At 46.1% G+C, this 18,643-nt stretch overlaps 1 protein-coding gene across 2 annotated transcripts in view; it reads left to right on the forward strand.

The window, feature by feature from the left end:
• Positions 1 to 7,981: 7,981 nt before the first annotated feature.
• Positions 7,982 to 18,643, forward strand: part of CCDC6 (coiled-coil domain containing 6) — a 52,529-nt gene continuing 41,867 nt past the window's right edge. For both annotated transcript variants that reach the window (XR_009484097.1, XM_059821265.1), the window contains exon 1: positions 7,982 to 8,290. Coding sequence is in view for 1 of the 2 variants with exons in the window: in XM_059821265.1 (XP_059677248.1) it covers positions 7,982 to 8,290 (309 nt within the window). In the remaining variant the exon portion in view is untranslated. The remainder of the gene's footprint in view (positions 8,291 to 18,643) is intronic.

Raw genomic sequence — 18,643 nt, forward strand, 5'->3', positions numbered from 1 at the left:
TCACGTGTATTTGGCAGTGTTCTTACACCCTACAGACGTGCAGCTTCGCAAGGCCAACTGTTAACCCCCCCTGGCTTTTTGCTGCTTTTCCTCTTGGTTTCTTTTGTCTGATACACCCCCTCGTTTTCCCAGTGTGACAGGCCATCACTTGGCAGGCTGTCCCCAGGTGGGGGGGAACGGGAGGAAAACACAGCAGCCAGCACATCCTCAGCAAAGCTAAGGAAAACCCGCCTGCCTCCCTGGGATGTAGGAGACCTCCTCAGGCGTGGGGAAAGGACCTGTGCAATGGGGGTATGCGCAGCTTCTTTGCCAACATGTGTTAACTCTGGACCTCCTTTAATTCCTTTCACCCCATCGAGAACCCGAAAAAGCACTACTAAAAGACGTTTTCTCCCCAGTGTGTGTCAGTCAGACCAATAACCAACCTGCTGCAGATGATGTAAATAAAGGGTACGTCTCCTGTATATTGCATGCACTTCCCATGTATTACAGGTGATGAACCACTATATATATATATATGTATATATATATAAAAAAAGTGGCCAAACCAAAGTTTTGTAGGTGGCATCAGTACACACTCACTGCTCTGGACCGCAGGCTTCTGCTCGACTGCAATAAACAATTTTTATTACTCAGAGTTCCGTTTTACCTGGCTTTCAAGGCAACATGAAGACGATGTATTTTACCCCAGCTTGGCACCTGAGGAAGCACCGCTGCTACAGATCCAGCTCGGTTTGCTCATGGGTATCTGCTGACCCACGCAGGAACCGCTCCTCACCTGGGGTCAGTCAGCAAAGCTCTCCTGACTGGTGAGGAGCACATGGTGTCAGGAGAGCGTAACAGGTTGGTTTGTCAGTGTTTCCGAGTTACTAGGGCTGCCAGCTCTTGAAGCAGTGGCAGTAAATGAAGTGGTTTTCATCATTTTAGCAGCCAGTCTGTGTTGCAATGCATGTTTTATGTAGGTCAGGATACTGCTGGTACTATGTTGATGGTTCAGGTCCTTACGCCAGAGTCTGGAGGGCACATGCCGCTTAGGCCACTGGAGAACAAACACATCTTATTGCAGGTCGCAGTCCAACAGCAGCGATTACTCTCCTGGACACCTCGCTGTCCAGATGCCTCCCTCCCGCTTGCAAGTACTCAGATCAGCCGAATGAAAAAAGAATGTTTTCAGTAAATGCCCTGTAGATGTATATATTTAATATTATGTCACAATTTTACAGTTGGAAGCGAAGGCTGTGGTGACCCACCAGCAGGAAGGCAGGAGCAGCACTGTAGGAGAGCCTCACTTCAGCTCTCTGTAACAGCATCCAAAAGGCAGCGTTTTATCTGACTCATCTCTCTCCTCTGCCTGGTCCCCTGTTAGTGCCCGACACTGATGAGGAAGAAAGCTGTGATTGTACCTGGAACGGTAGTTTTGGCAGGCAGAAGCTTGCTCTGTGTAGACGGAAAAGTGGGGTTGCCTAAGCAGGTAGCAGAGATGTGCAGGGAAATCTTGACAGGTCTCCTGCTGCTGGTGCTGATTTCTGCGGCACCTTCAGGCTCAGGGAGTTGGTCTTGACCGTGACAGCAGCCGTGGGTAGCTGCTGGCTCACCTGGAGGTTCCCGAGGATGCTTTTGCAGCAAGGCCCAGCCATGGGTAGCACTCAGCACCTGAGCAGGCTGCGACCACGGCAGACGTGTCTCTCGGGCCAGCACCGTATCTGCCTGGGCAGGGCAGTCCCCCGCCACTGGCAGGTCCCAGTCCTCCAGCTCCTGCCGCGCAGGCTGGCCATGTCGCTGCTTGCTGCCTCCCGTGAAGCACTGCTACAGCGGAGATGGCGAAGGTTGGAACAGAAACTCCATAGGTAAATCTGCAGAGTTTAATATTTCACATTAAATGTTGCACAAGCAGGCTTTTCTGGGTGTTGGTTTGTTTTGCACTGAGTGTATCGATTCCAGCAGTAGCTCAGGATATTTGGGAAAAACAAGGTTGAAGCATAAACAGTTATTTGAGAAGGAAAACAGAAATCTTGCCAGTACTAGCAAACAGCACATACAGCCCTGGAGTGAGCGAGAGCTCTACCTCTAATGTGTGCTTTTGTCTCTTTTTTCCATGTTTTCTCCAGTGAGAACATTCCCCTTAGAGGCAAAATTGTAAGTCATGGGACTTTTATTACATCTATTAAAATAAACCCGATTGCTAAATATGGCGTTCTTTTAATCCTTTGATATTTGTTTTAGCACTACCTAATAATAATGCTGCAGAGTATCCTACCATACTTTTTCCATTTCTGAAAGAATATCAATTACATTTTATTTGCGGCCGGTAATAGTTTTAATGTCAGAAATTCTAAAGGGCTCCCGTAGTGCAGAGCTGACATTAGTGGGATAAATGGCAGTCGCTTGCAGGATTGCAGCACCCTGCTAATTAATGCTAATTTCCTGGAGGGTTGTTTAACACGGGCTTTGTCTGTAGCACGCACTGTGCAGGAAATCGAGACGTGCTCTATGGGGAGCTGCTGCAGCCTGGCGTATGGGGCACGTGCCCCCCAAACCTCTCCATGCCCCCTATGGAAGGAGTTTATAACTGGGCCTTCCTTGGGCTCAATCAAGTCAATAAAATTTGATGAAACTCATTGAGGTCCATCAGTGGGGATTTTTGTCACGTAACCTGTACAATGACAGCAAACTCAACGCGAGCAGCTTGGCCTGGACGAAAGCGGGTGCAGCTGCCCCGGCGTAAGCTGCAAAGCTGCACGAGGCCCCGCGGGGTCAGAGGGCTCTGGAGGGGCAGCAATGACGGCTTCGGGGCAGCAACGACGGCTTCGGGGCAGCCCTCTTCCCCTCGCCAGCCCTCTCCCCAGGAAGGGGGTGCAAGCTGGAGGGCTGGGGGTCGCCTGGCTGAGGCCAGGGCAGGGTATTCGCAAGGAGCTAATTTTTTTGTGCTAGCTATGTGCATGACGTATGAAACAGCTAGCCCGGAGCTATTGCATCCTTGGCCCTGGGGTTGTGCACTGGGACTGCCAAGGGGCAATGGGAGGGGGTGGATGCAAACAGGACCTCTGTTTTCAGGGCAGATCCCACCAAACCGGGGCTGGAGGAGGAAGAGCTCCTGGCTCAGCTCCTCTCTAACCCCAGAGTGAGCGAGGGAGAGAAAACATGGTGACGATGATGAGGAAAATATTCTTGCTTGGTTGAAAGCACAGCAGTTTTCCAACAGAGACGCAGACCCTAAGGTAGGGAGAAGGAAGAAGGGAAAGTTAGACCCAGCCTACAACAAACGGCTTGACATGAAAAACAGTCCATTACTGGGAGCGAAGAAGGTTAGTGAAGGACAGAAAAATGAGCTGCTCAAGAAAAATCTACGTACGTGCCATATTTTTCATAACTGCTGATGCTAAAAACAGTGTGCTAATTGTGCATGGCTTCATTTATTTGACCCTAAGTCCTGGAGGAAGGCGAAGATTTATAATAAAAGTTTTATTGGTACTTTTCCCATCACGCTAATGTTCAATTATTGAGAGGCATTTGGGCTATAAAACAGCAACTCAGAGCGATCCCCTGTTCACCAGCTTCCTTGGAAGGCTTCCAGAGGCTGGATGTCGTTATGGCACGGCCCAACCAACAGAACCAACCTAGTACGAACTCTGTAAAAAATCCCCTGGGAGAGCAAGCATACAAAAGCAAAGCCCCAGAGCTGAAGATGCGTTAGCTACTGGGTGGCTGCCGCGCAGCACGTTTTCATAGTCCGATACTCTATTCTGCACAGAGACTTCTTTTCTAATACAGGTTTCAGATTAAGTAATTGTTGGTCAGAAAAGCAAAGCAGCATGGCATTATTTTCGCCCGAATTGCTTGTTAGAAAACATGTTTTATCCTGCATCAACAGACACCTTAATCCACAATATTAGCGAATTGGGGTTTTTTCTGCTCATACAAATATCTTTCAAATTGAGGTTTCTCCCCTTCAACAAACTTTCCACAATGGTAAAATCTCCACATATGGAATCCATTTTCCCCTTTGAATATTCCCTTGTCTAGAGATCACAATTTTTTTTTAATGCTGCTTCAGTTTATTTTCCTATCAATATTTTCCATTAATTGCATTTTAATATGACTTTGTCTTTCCTTTATTTTTATTTCCCCTCTATTTCAGTACTCTGAGTACTGTACAGAATTTTTCCTGGGGTTAATTAGCTTCAGTTGGTCTTTTTGTCTTCAGTCTATAACTACTGAATATTTTAATAAAATTGTATTGTTATAGAAGGTCTTCCAGCTGATTAATGGACCTCTGGAATTATATTAAGGATTACATTAAATCTCTGAACATACCTCTTCTAACCCCTCATGCCTAGCAATGTATTTTATACAAATATTTCTACTGTTGATGTGAGTTTATGAAACACTGTTTCTAATTGCCCATTACCTCCTGTAATGATAGTTTCTGTGAATAAATCCCTGCCTTTTTATTGCTTCTTCCCGACCTGCGTATCTGCTCTGCTCTTATTACAGTGCTGGAGACATTTTGAGATTCTTTATTTGGACCAACACCTCCCCTTGCCCCCTTATAGTTTTGCATTTCTTTTATGTACAATAAAAAATACTGGGGCAAGGAGGATGGGGACCTCGTCCTGCAGGCGCTGCGGTGGTGACAGGTTGGTCGCGGTGGCTTTTGCTGCCATGTCAAGCCCCTCGCCACCTGTGACGGGGGACAGGGCCCTGGCAGCGGCGCCCCGAGCAGCCTTGCAGCCGGGCAAAGCCGCAGTGCGGGGCAGGCTCTGCCGCGCGCCCTGAGCCTTTAAAAGGGGGTTTTGCTAATGGTGCTTATACCACATAGTCGTACTTTTTAATTGGTTTAGTTAACATCTTACAGATGTGCAAAGCATGTGATTTTTTTTGGGGGTGCTAATTAGGGTAAAATTTTCTCTCCCTGTTTAATCTATTAATTTGGAGTAGTTGGCTGTAATTGTAATTAAATATAGGGGTGATATTTTTTAGATGACTGAAATGCTGTTATGACAAGAAGGATGCCATCTCAGATCTAAACATCAAGGGCCCTAGAGTTTTCCTCCCACTCCCCCACTGACTCAGTGTTTGTCATTGGGCAAGTACCTCAGCTCGCTACCTCCCTTTCTTGCCTTCCAGGGCTATTGTGCGAATTAATTAGATAATGTTTCAGCACGGCTTTGAACTGTAGAGTGCTACAGAAGTGCCAAGTTATAATTTATTGTTATGAAAGCTGGCGTGCTGGCTGGGAGCGAGACCTCTGATGCAACCCCAGCAGAGAGGGACGGCGAGGCGGCGGAGGGAACGCTCCCCTCTCTCCTCAAGACCCCTCCTCTCCGCACCCGCCGCCGGCAGCACCTTCAGCCTGCTCTAGAAACGTTTGGCTGAAGGCAACACCAGCAGCTGCATGGTGTGATCCTGGGGACGCAGGCCCTGGCTCAGCCGACCCCTCCTGGCTGCTGGATTGAGGACATCGCCTGCACCTCCCAGTCTGTTTTCAGGCTAGTTTTTGTGTCCGAAGGAGCAGTGGCCATGTCCTCTGGAAAATAATAGCGCACCAAATCAACAAAGCACTTAAGATTAACATTGATAGGTCTGGAGAGTGGCTTAAGGTTAAGCACACCATGGGGCTTGCTGGGTAAGATTAGCCTGGAGCAGATGCGTGTTTTGCTGATGCAGGTCTTCAAAATATTTAGGCCTTGATTCAACAAGACACTCAAACATGAGGAGTCCCACTGAAGGCAATGGAAATAACTGGCTGATCAAAGCCGGGCAGCCGGATGAAGAAAGAACATTAAGTTACAAACATGTTTGTTCAGAAGTGAGTTTGCTTTGAGGAGCACGTCTGCGTGCGGACGGAGGTGACAGAGCAAACTGGCTTGCCCGCTGTTGCCAGCGCTGCGGAGCGTGGACATGAAATAACGCTTCCTCATGATCCGGCTGTGTTCAGCCGGCTTCCCAAGTACCAGCAGACCTGTTTAAAAGCAATTCTCTTGAATGGTAATGACCTGTCCAAAACAGTGCTCATTATTTGTTGAATCCTATTTTAATCCCTCGGGCTTTTTATCCCAAAGCCTGTGCTGGTGGAGTGGCTCAGCCTGGGCGCTGCTGTGGGGCAGAGGAGCCAGCGGCTGCCCCGGGCGGTGGGGCTTGTCCAGCCCTGCAGACCCAGGGGTCCCCAGGGGTTGCTGCGGGGGCATTTTAGGATGGCACCTAAAAGCTCTCACAAGAGCTGGTCTGTAGAGACCTGTGCATCTATAGCAGCATCTCTTGATGCCAATGCTCTTCTGGCTTGGGAGAAATCCTGCCCTAACGAAGCCCAGGGATGGGAAATCCAGCTGGGGGGGTGCAGCTGCCCAGGATGGTGCTGAGCGTCGCTGGTTCTGATGGCCCTATTGCATTTTAATGGCATCACTGGGCTCAGTGCAGAGGTAACGGGATGCAGGAGTACGGCTCGGTGTCCGCAGGGCCGGGCGGGTGGTGCAGGACCTTTTCTAGTCTTAAAAGCCCTGAGCCCATGAACCCCGGCAGGGCCAAGGCGGAGTTGCAGGGCTGTGCCAGCGCTGAATGGGGACCCCCATTCCCCCCCCGCCCCACCCCTCATTTTGAGCTTTGTTTTCATGGCAGTGTAACCTGCCGGGTCAGGCACACGAATGGGCGTCGCAGAAAATGGTACTCATGTCTGAAAACTATGAACGTCCCTTTTACTGCTTTTCTTGTGATTAAGAGACTGAAAATAAAATGACCTGCACTTATATTCCCAGACAGGCAGAAAGAATAATTACTTTCCAGAGATGGAATTCCTTCATATATTATAGCCATTAAAAAGAGTAAAATTTGAAATTTACTGTGGCAGGGGAAAAAAAAGGTAGTGCAGTTAGAGATAATGAAATCCTTACTTGTCATTAATGGAAAAATTACTGTTGTTAAAAGACCCCTTCATAAATAATTGAGAAACCAATTATACAGTCTTGGCGACTAATTTATCCAGGAGCAATACGGACCACATTATGCCATATAATGAACGGCACGTACACTCCGTTGTACCTCACGACAACTCGTGCCTTTATTCAGCTGCTCCACGAAGAAATAATAATTAACAACAACTAACGCACATAGTAATCAGAAAATACATTATCCGAAATGAGAGATGGGCGTTAATAGATCCTAATTTAAAGCAGTTTTACAGCAGTAGGGAGGCCTGAATGAAGACGCCGCTTTGCCCCTGCGGCGTGAAGGGGAGCAGGACTGGGGGGCCGGGGCCGCCACCACGCTCGCCTCGCCTCGGGGCGGTGGGGTGACCCGAGCCCCATCTGCCCGCGGGGCCCGGAACCGGGGGGCTATTAGCCGCTCCCCACGCGCGGGCAGGCGAAGGGGTCTCTGGCACCGCGAGGTACAACTGTGGGCCCGGGGCAGCCCTGGGGCCTCTCCCGCCCCACGCGCGCCATGCGTTCACTGGGCAGCGCTGCCGACGTCCATGCGTTATCTTATAGATAGATACATTTTATTTTAACAGAAAGGTTTTCGGTTGTTTGAATGGCGTGTAAAGGAACCCTCCAGCCTTGCGCTGCGATCTGGAGCAGGGCGCTGCGGGGCCGGCCGTGGGTTTTCCGACACGCTCACGGGGCTGAGCGACGAGCGGGTTTTCCCGCGTACTGAGGTAAAAACCCCAGGGGCTGCGCGCAGGCTGTTTGCCATGGACAAGTTAATATTCAGACCAAGCCTTCCCCGCAGAAGCCGTGCCACCGGGGACGTTTGAACCGGCGCCACAGCGGAATAACGTGGCACTTTTCACGCCGCTGACATGAAGCCCGGCGCGGTCCCCGGCTGGCGGCGGCGCCGGCGCCGGCCGGCAGGCGGCGCTGTGGGCGGGCGGCGCGGGCGGACGGCCCCTCTTGGCGCGCGGGGAGGCCGCGGCGCCGGCGCGCGGCGGGCACCGCCCCCTGCTCGCCTGGCGGCGCGGCGGCGGGCGGGAGCGGCGGCGGCGGCGGCGATGGCGGACAGCGCCAGCGAGAGCGACACGGACGGCGCCGGCGGCAGCGGCGGGGGCGGCGGCCCGGCGGGGCCGCTGACGGCGGGCGGCCCGGCGGCGGGGCCCGGCTCGGGGGTGGCGGGCGGCGGCTCGGGGGGCAAGGCGGGCGGGATCGTGATCTCGCCGTTCCGGCTGGAGGAGCTGACGAACCGCCTGGCCTCGCTGCAGCAGGAGAACAAGGTGCTGAAGATCGAGCTGGAGACCTACAAGCTCAAGTGCAAGGCGCTGCAGGAGGAGAACCGCGACCTGCGCAAGGCCAGCGTCACTATCGTGAGTGCGGGCGGCGCCGCGCCGGGCCCGGCGGGCGGGCGGGCGGTGTGTGTGGGGGTGTGTGTGGGAGGGGGGTGCCCCGCCGCGGGGGTGTCCGCGCAGGGCGGGCCCGGCCGTCACCGCCATCCCCTCAGCCCTGCCCCCGGCCGCGGCCTCGCCGCCCCGCCGCCGCGGCATCCCCCCCCCCCCCCCCACCCCCGGGTGCGGTGGTTGAGGCGAGTTTACCTCAGGCGGGCCCGGCTGTCACCGCGGCCCGTCGCGGGGGGGGCGGGCCGGGAGGCGGCAGGTGGGGTCACCCCGCGCCCTTCGCGCCGTCCCTGGGCCCTCAGCGGGCACCGGGCTCCTTGCGGGACCGGGAGGGAAACCCGCGAGGAACCGAGCTGGTTCCCCCCCGACCCGCGTGGCCGGCCCGGCGCTCCGCGGGGAGGCGGCCCCGCGCCCCTGCGCCCGGCTGTCCGAGCGGCGAGGGCTCGGGAAGGGGCGGTTGGGCTGGGCTTTGAGCTGAGGAGCGGTAAGGGCCGTGCAGGGGAAGGGCGATGCTGGTGTTCCCCGAAGTTTCTCAGAACAGAGATTTTCTTCGAGTATGAGTAATCTGCGGAGATTACGGATTAGCACTTCAGCCATTACCTCTTCGGCCACTGTGCAGAAACAGCGAGTTGCAGGATAGCGTCTTAGTCGCGAAGAAGCGTTTGATTTATTTGTACTGTTTTGTTAGCTGTGGTATTTCAAGAGGTTGTTTAAAAACTCATTTAAAATCAACCCCTTAAAAACAACGCGAGTAACACACACCGCTCTGTCCCGAGAAGAGCTCACCTACTGGTTTATAAGCACTGAGAGGATAACATGGAATTTATCATCATTTATATGATGCTGTTAAGCGTCAATCCTCAGTAAAGCACATTCGAAAATGCAATAAATATAATACTTTTTTCTTCTCTATGAGTTGGGAGCGTAGGAGTTTAGATTAGGGTGGGTTTTTTTTTTTGCTAATTCGGTGGTTAGAGTGATCGTTCAGGTGTTGTAATGATCATGGCCTGCACGCAAGCAAAGTAGGTAGCATGTTAAAGACTGATTACAGGTAACCCTGATACTTGTATATGCTGTCCTGGGCATCACTGCCAGCGCAGAGGTGCCTGGAGAGAGACCAATCCCACCTGCATGTGCTTGTTCTCTTCTCATCTGATTTTTCACAGGGGTTGCTTTATTACAAGCATAATACCTATTTTATTGATAATCAGTTTTTTCATTGTCGATATATCTAGCAAAGAAATGGAGCTCATTTAGGCAAACCTCTCGTCTGTTCCCAGTAGTAAGCATTCAGTGTCTAGCAGGATGTGGGCCGGAAGAGTGCATGAAATACAATACAGAAGTAATTTATTCAAGGATGACAAATACAGTGCTGGTCGGGGAAATGTGTATGTTGTTAATACTTTACGAGAGGAGAATGTGTCTTAATTAGGTAGCAGTGGAGTGCCTTCTGATGTTGAAAGGGGCTAAGACATCTTCTCAGTCAGACATTTTCTCTTTGCCTGGTAGAAAGGTATAGCATCTTTCTGAACCCCTGGTAGGTGTATAGTTTGTAAACAAATTGAAAAAATGCTTGCGAGATTTAAAGTTCTTTTGGTGCTGTCTCTAGGGACTGATTACCTTATATTTTCATCGGATATTAATTTACAAAAAGGAAGTATTTTTCTTAAATCTAAAACTTGGTCTGTATATTTTTGATGTCTTGGATAAAGAGAGAAAAGGCGTTAGACTTTTATAGCAACTTGTAGGCTGTCTGGAAAACCAGCATCTTTAGCAGACGCTCTGTCTTTGGTATGCTAAACTGTGTGCACGACAAAGTAAACCTCTTCTAATTCGGCAAGCGGTGAAATAATGAATGCAAAACATTCTTTTTTTTAATGAATGCAAAACAACTTTTTTTCAGGCCACGGAGACTTTGTGCTGTGGTTTACATAGTCCGTAAGGTAAACACATTTGCAGTCAAAATACTTTGTCGTGTTGCTGTAGTATACAAGTGACTGGGGATGAACTTTGTTGGAATGTTGAAATGTGTGCCATTTGCATGTAAATGTAATTAAATACAAAGTTTTCTGATTTTCTCCATTGTGATTCTAAACCTTCGTCAATTTAATCCTCCACCAGCCAGCTCAAGCTCCTTGCCGTGTTGTTGTGCTGGCAGACGGGTGCTGCATACCAGTTTCCTGTTGTAGACATTGTAATGTCACGAATCAGCTTTGATTTTTATCAGGTGTTGAGGATGAGCTGTGAAGCGCAAATGAAATAGCCACAATAGCAGGTGAAATGACTAAACCTGTGCGCTGTAGGTGAAGGTGACTCCTTGAACCACGCGGCTCTTCAGGTGTGAGCCTTTCGCTGTCGTTTGAGCTGTTGTGCGAGTGCCGCAGAGGCTCTTCACTTCCTTTAGCTCCTGCCATCTTTAATGGTTTGGAGTATTTTCCATTTAAGGTTTACCAGGTAGAAAGCGGTCATCTTCCTCCTTCCTCTTGTGTCCATGCTGGTGTAAGTGTCAATATGACATCTTTGTTTCTGTGTTTATGCATAGTATTATTGGTGTCAGCGTGGATGCGTACAGTTTGGGAATGATTTAAATAGCTTGCCTCGTAGGATCCTATTAGTTCTATTTTGTAGTTAACCCTCGTGTCATAGGGTTGAAAATAAGTGTTAATTAAGTGTAAGAGACCTATGTTAAGTAGTTGCATTTGGAAAACTGACTGAGAAGAGGTGTTGACTTGGCAGGCTTGTGTGCTCGCTAACTTCATATGAACTCTCATCTAAAACCTGTAAAAACAGATGCTGCTTTAATACTGAAATTGGTAAAACTAGCTCAGACTAAGTGTACGTCCAAAAAGATGTGCGAACTCTACTCCTTCCAGTAGCCTGAAATGCAAATTAAATTATGTTGTTGCTTGTGTGCAAGACTGTGAAATTAAGTAAATACACATGATAACTTTATCTCGCTTGCTATTATTGGTAACAAACTGTGAGGGAGGGAGCAAAGCGGGGAGAAAGCTAGGTAAATTTGAAGTGTTACCTAGCAGTGTGAGAGCATTACATTACAAGATGTAGAGTTTCAGATCAAGTATTAAGAAGAAATAACTAAGATCACTTGACCCAGTTGCAGACAGTTCTTTTATATGTATTTAGTAATCTTTAACTGTATGATCTCATGGTATATTTCTGCAAGGTCTTTTTTAGGAAATGGAACGGATGGTGCCTAGGGTGGTGAAAAATCACACACCTGAAAATCTGAGATGCTGTGTATTTGAGATGTGAAGTAGTGAGTTTTGGTTATAATGCTGCATTACCAGAAGTGGATTTCCTGTGTAAACTTTCTTAATTTTTTGGTGAAAAAGGTCTACCAGGGAGATGTCATATTTAACGGACTAAGTCTGGGACAGCACAACTTGTCTCGTTAAATAACAGTACCTTTAAAACTGGGGGGTGGTGGTGGGTTGACTGCTTTTCAAAAGATTGAATTGTTGCCTGTGACAAAAGCTGAAATACTTCAGCTGGGTGTAGGTATGTTTTGGTCAGGAAGTTTCTTTTGAAGTCGGTAGAACTTGGATTTCTAACTTCTTTTTTCTACTTTGCAGTGTTTGATACAACAAAGTTGTCCTATTTCAGTGAAAGGCATGTAACCTTTAACTGATACTGAAGCATTTTGGTTATCTTTGTTGCTGTTTTGAATTGACAGGCCTCATACAAACGAGAGTGCTTTTAATAACAAAAAGAGTTTTCGTCCCTGATTGCTACAGGTACATACATGCTTACTCTTGGATGGTAAATTCAGTAATTTAACTCGTGTAAATTGGCTTGCTATAGTCAGGCATCTTCTGTAGTGTTAGAAAATTAAAGTATAATAAGCCTCATTCTGTTATTTTTTTTTAATTGAGATTAAGATAGTGTATTTGAGAAGCCTTAATTTAAAAATGTTCCTGCTCCAGAATGCTTGATGTTGCAGTTTTAATGCTTTGTAACATAGATTTTAAAAAAACAGCTTCTCTTCCCCCCGCCGCCCCCCCCCCCCCCCCCCCCCAGTTTGCTTTGTAGGGAAGGGAATTATCCTAGAAATCCTGATGTGTGGTGCTGTGTGGATCCCCAACAGGATCATCAATTCAGATGAGACAGCCTGATCCAAAATGCTAATGGCATCAGTAACACTTGGATGCTGTTTTTTCTGGGCTTGCCATGAGTTACCACTGTCTGGCAGTGAATGTTACAGCGCTTGCTGGCAAGGGGTGCTGGGACACGGGACTGCTGTACGCAGCTGCTGTGGGTTGCGAGTGGCGGTATTTTACTGCGAGACCTCTGCTGCCCTTGTCTCTGTAGCTCAACCTGCGGCTCTGCACCTTGGCTCTCAGCTTGACTTTTTTTATTCCCCAAGCACTAGCAGAGGGCAGTTGCATCTCCTGGCTTCTCGGTCTCCTCTGCGTTTCTGCAGAGCAATGTGAACAGCCTCCCACCAGTTGGGAGAAACAGTGGAAGAAAAAGCCTTACTCAGCTCTTATTTCCTTGCCCCTTCTCACAAATCCTGGAGAAATTTGTTGCTTTTTGATAACAGCCATGTCCTGAAAACAAACAGGCTTTCTGGGACTTGCAGATCGGAAAAATCCTGTGTTACATTCTAGACTTGTTACAGTTTTCTCAATAAACAACCAGAGTTAGATGCTGGAAATAAATATGATTTTAGCGTTTTGTTCTCAAGGAAGTGTGCGGTGGGATTTGTGTGTGTGTGTGTATGCATGAGATCTGCTCTCGTGGGTCTTCATGGAGAATGTCAGCCTGGATAGATGGTTTGGGGAAGTGAAGGGGTGTGCTATGTTATCCAAAATCCCCTGCAAAAATGCTTTTTTAACAGCTTTTTTCTTTCCTGGAGTTTGCAGCAGAATTTCAAAGCAGAACACCTGTTTCAGTACAGAATATGGCTATTAATAGCAGAAGAAAGGGCAGGATAGGCTAACTGAATCGCAACATGAACCTTTAAAAGGTGCTCACTTAAGGGCAGGGGGATGAATGAAAGAAATCAGTTAGTAGCAGCTAGAGGTAAAAAGCAAACTAAGAAACCAGAGAGATTAATATTTTAAAAGAGGTATCTGTAAGCCTGTTATTTACTCTTTATTTGTAGGTCTTGCTTGTGTGAAAGAGGTTGACTTGCTGTTTTGTGATGTCTTCTGTAGGTATAGGAAACCTGCTTGGGGCTTTCGTATCCAGCTGCGTTGTTTGTCACTAGTTTGTAGCTGGACTAAACTAAAAGTCTAACTCAAAAATAACTTATTTTAGAAATGCTTTGCTTACCTGCTTTTTTGAGGAAAGACAACATTGTTGCTAAGATTAGCAAATTTATGCACAATGAAACTCCATCCAAATTTTTTCAGGAGGAGCGGGCATGTAGGAAATGAGTGTCTTGTATTTGAATTTTACGTTTGCCTCAGATTCTCAAGAAATTTCTATTGAGCTTGTACAAAACATCTGTAAAGGAAAAAGGAAGCTTAGTAATGCACTTCAGTGTTAACTGTTTTGGCCCTTAGGTTAACACGGTAAAAGCAATGCTACTTGCTGCGCAGCTGGCAAACTAATTGTGGAGAAGTATATTATTGTCTGCTTCCATGTGGTAGTTACGCACAGCCACTAGCATATGAGTTCCCAGGGAAAAACATTGTTGATGCGGTGGTAACAGCATGTTACTATTTGTCTGTGTTGTAGGCCTTCTTCAATGCTGGTTAAAAAAAAAACACAAAAAGAAAAAAAAACAGAGGAAAACTGGTAATGTTTCTATCCTGTGTACAACTTGATTCATACAGTTAATAAATGAGAATGCTTCAACACAGGTACAGGTGCTTGTACTTTCAGGGAGGGTTACTAAATCATCTGCTTTGATTTGGGTCACATCTTCGTGTTTCTCTGAGTTGTTCCTGCATTGAATCTTGTAACTCACCTTGAAATGTGTCTTTGGGAAGGGTGTGCAGTTTTAATTTGAAGGCTCACAGAGATGAAGGACCGTTATGCTTGGAAAGGCTCTGGTGTCCTGCCTCTGGTTCTTCCCGTCAGCTTCATCGAGGGTGAGCTGTTGGCTCCTGCTGTGCCTTTTGGCTAGGTTAATGAGTCTTCTGGATCCTCTGCTTTCTCCTTGTGAAGATACAGGCTGTGATAGGCATCTTCTAGTTTACTTCAACAAACTGAACTAAGCTTTCAGGCTCTGAGGTGCTGGAAATCTAATCTACTGGATCAAAAATGCTGTGGGTATATGATGCGCTCGTCTAAACACACTTTCCTCCTTCAAATCTGCCCAAAGGTTTCTGATAGCTTAAGTTGGAACTGATAGGCTTTATTTTTCTTTTTGTTTTGCGTCTGGTATCATCAGTTATCTTCCATGAGCTTACTGTTGTGTGCTCTGGCTAATTTGGCGGAAATGCAGTAGCATGCCTGTGCCTCTTCCAGTTCTGATTTGTGCTGCTGGGTTGTCCAGTAGCACTTGATTTGGTGCTAATAATTGTGGAGCCATAGTCTCAGGAAGGGTATTTCCCTTTTTCTGGGATTTTTTGAGGCTCTCTTCTGTAAACCCTCTGTTTTGCTTTACAAAGAGGTACCAGCCCCTGAAGTTTCCCCCCCCTGCCCCGTATCAATTTCACCAGTGCTACGTGCAGAAGCGAAGATGAGCTGTCTCTCTGTTGGACCTTGGGTAGCAGTCTGTGTTACAGCTTCATGTGTGAAACTAATACGGAGTTGTTCTTTGTGGTGTGGTGTTGGTCCTTTTTTCAGAAGCACAGCTTTAGTGGAGCTCAATTTGCTTCAAATGAAACAAAATGTGAAGGTGTCTGTTCTCTATTATTTTTTTTGACAGTCTTGCTAATCTCAGTCTCCCAGAGTTTATCAGAACTGACTTACTGAACACACAGTGAGTATCTTGAACAACATCATGCTTAGTACGTGTTGGTGTGAAATTTCTAATGAAATTTCCCATTGACAAGTGTTTTTGAGGTCAGTAAGCCACTTTGGAAATCCTGATGTATACTTCAGTTCTTTTATAACCATTTTTAAATAACGTATGGCATATATTACTAAATCAAAAAGTCATATGGGTGCCATGTACACATCCTACACCTTTGCAGTTATCTTTATTACAAATAATCCTTGGCTGAAAGATGAATCTATGCTTACCTGCAACAACTTGTTCTCTATAAAACCATGCTGAATGACCCTTTTAATGTTTCTGTCCTTTATATGGTAAATTAATTTGTTTCCAGCATTACCACTGGGTTGATACCAAACTGATAACCATCTCTGTCTTGCTTGCCTTTAAATATTACACAACAGCTCTACTTTTTTTATTCCGTTACTTTATTGATGTTCCCAAGTTTAATAATGGTAGAATGTCTTCAGTCAGTAGGTAGTACTGGTCTATTGCTCTGAATTACTTTGGGGATGGAAGTGAAATAAGAATTGGGATTTTGGAGTACATTTGGGAATTTTTAATAATGCGAAGGTTTTGGTATTTCTGTGGGTTTGCTATTCTGCATATAAAGTAATTTTGCTTTTCTCTTAAATGAACTTTCTCGTCGAGGTTGTATCTTGAATTGTGTGTCAGAACCGACTTATAGTTAGCTTTTATTTTAAGAACGCTGTTTAATGTTGGGTTTGAACATTTACTGAGACTAATGGCCATTCTTTCTTAGTGTGTCTCCAGTGGCTTTAAAACATTTTGAAGGAGAGAGTTGTTTCATATTTTCTGCATTGTGCACCTAACAGGTTTGCATTGACTGAAAAAAAGATATATTAATGTGTACTACTGCTGTATATCTTCTAGAATTTTTTTAATGATTGTTTTTCACTAGTACAGTACAGGGCACTCGCCCAAATGAGTATTCCCAATAATGAGAGTTTTGCATCGTTCATAACTGCTGATTTAGATGGTAGAGTAAAATGCTAAGTATTTTTAGAGGTTCTAGCACTGTTGCTAATCCCAGTATTGGAAAGCTAGTACAGACAAGACTTTAGGATAATTTTTAAATCCTGGAAGTTCTGTACACTTCATTTTAGTTGTGATTTTGACTGTAATGGAGTTTGAATTTTATTGCTGATTTCAAAGGATGAAGGAAAGTGATTTTTTTAAATTTTTTTTTTTTTTCCAGAGTGGGTACATGGTCTGTGGTTTTCTTGCACTTTTTAATTCCATTTACTTGGCCTCATTGCTTGTTTCCTCCTACTGCTGATACTGACCTCACTTAATATGGAAGTTGTTTTCAAAGTCCTTAGTTTTAAGTGTTGGTATACATGGGGTGTATCTTCATCTGAAGACTGTCAGTGCTAAAGCTCCTTGTAGTAAATGAGGAAATAATACTGTTGTGTGGCACACAGCTGTGGTGAGCAAGCTTACACATCTGCTAGAGACTTCAACAGAAGTGTTTGTTTTCGTGCTGCACCTTGTAAGGTGTGCTTGGGTGGGATTGCAGGTGGGGCCTGGAAGAGCAGAAAGCGCTCGGAACAGTGACTCCGCGGCGGCTGCAGAAGAGGCTGGTCAGGCAGCTGCGTCTGTGGGGTGCTGCAGGAGGACGGAGTGCCCGTTTCTCACAAACAGATCTTGAAATGTGGTTGGAATGAAGAAAGAAGACAGTGCTCCTCCAAAGGAGTGAAAATTGTCAACAGTAGACATCTGATGTATTTCAGCACAGCCTGGTAAAAGCTGTGAGAAAAACAGTTGCTTTGCTGCTCTTTTTTGGGCTGGGGGGTTGAAGGAAGTTGCTGAATTTAGCAGCAGAGCAAGAGGTGAATCCTTTCTGTCTTTCTCTTAAAGAAAAAAAAAGCTGAAGAAGGAGAATAATAGGGATAAAATGTACAGATTGAATTGTGCACAGGATTTGGGGTCTAAACAGAATGACTGGAAAAGAGGCAAAGGCATATTCTAGAAGAGAGGCAAAAAATACAATATGAAGCAAGTTCCCATGGATCCATAACGGAAAACACTCCTGTGATGCCTTGCTTCCAGCACAGCAGCCTGGGGACATCCAGAAGGGAACATCTCAAGTAACACTTCTTCAGTCAAGTCCTTCTGTCTGGCTGAAGAGGTGTCTAATTAGGTGGACCACCATTGCCCCATTTCAATATATGGCATGAGAGAATGAAGTAAAAATGAAGGCAAGACATTTGAGGAGAACTATTTCACAGTGAAAAGGCAAGTGTCTAAGTAGGAAACTCCAAAGCACGAATTACAGATGTCCAGGTTTCACATCTTTCTCTGTGGGGCGCAAGGTCGTATTGATGAAAGCTGAAGCAAGATGTTCACAGAAACATTGAAGCGATTTTTAACCCTGACACTTGAGTTTGTAATTGTTTCAACTTTTCAGTTAAAATACAGACATTGTAGGCTAATTGTTGCCTATAGGAACAGTCCTTTCAGCTCCTGAGAGTCCTCTCTTCCTTCATGTCTTCCATTGCAGCAGTTTTGTTCCTGGAAAAGAGGGTTTTCCCTCAGCTCATCAACTGATACTCTATGGATGGAGAAACTCATAGGGTAAGGCCTTTCCTCCCCCTCTCAACTCTGAATTTTACTTCGTTTGAAATTTCATCTTCTGTGCATTAATGTTACACACGATCTGTGTTTCAGTTTGGGGTAGGCTTAGTGAGGTAGATGAGTATCTCTTCAGCTATGCTGTAGGTCAAAATGGCCTAGTAGTGTTTCAGCTATCTGTAAAGTTTCCTCAGGTGTTTTAATTCTTTAAACTGCCTAAAAATGTGATGTTTCTGCTTATTACTGTAAAGCTAAGGTCTTTTTAGTACCTCTGTTGTTGTTGATGCTAATCATATTTAAAAATCCTACCACATATATAAACAATTCCCACAATGATACACTTTGGTCCTAAATAAAAGTATAAATGTTTCTTAACAAGTCAGACGTGATAAAAGCCAGAAATGTTTAATGGGCTGTAGTATGAATTTATGCTTCTTTCTGTGCCTTCCAGTTTAATTTCTACTTTTAACAGAGGATGTTGGAAGGTTTTTTGGTTTTTTTTTGTTGCAGTGGGATTTCCACTTTGTTTCCCTTCACTTTGAAATAAACAGCAAAAGCAATTACTATGAATTTTGCAAAATGTAGGGGGTTTTAATCACTGTTTTTCCAAGAGCTTTAAACAGTATGTGTTTTTCACATCTCTTAAAAATGAAGAGCAGAAATTTTGTCCTGGCTGGTGTGTCAGGAATTAATTCATTAGGCAAAAGCCCTGTCCTCACAGACCCTGAAATCCTGGTTAGGTCAAGAGGAGGGACACCTCCAGAGTAATTTTCCGAGAGTAAATGTAACCTGAGGTGTAGATCTGCAAAAACTCCCTTTTC

Source organism: Gavia stellata, chromosome 9, assembly GCF_030936135.1.
Source record: "Gavia stellata isolate bGavSte3 chromosome 9, bGavSte3.hap2, whole genome shotgun sequence".
Classification (NCBI taxonomy): Eukaryota; Metazoa; Chordata; class Aves; order Gaviiformes; family Gaviidae; genus Gavia; species Gavia stellata.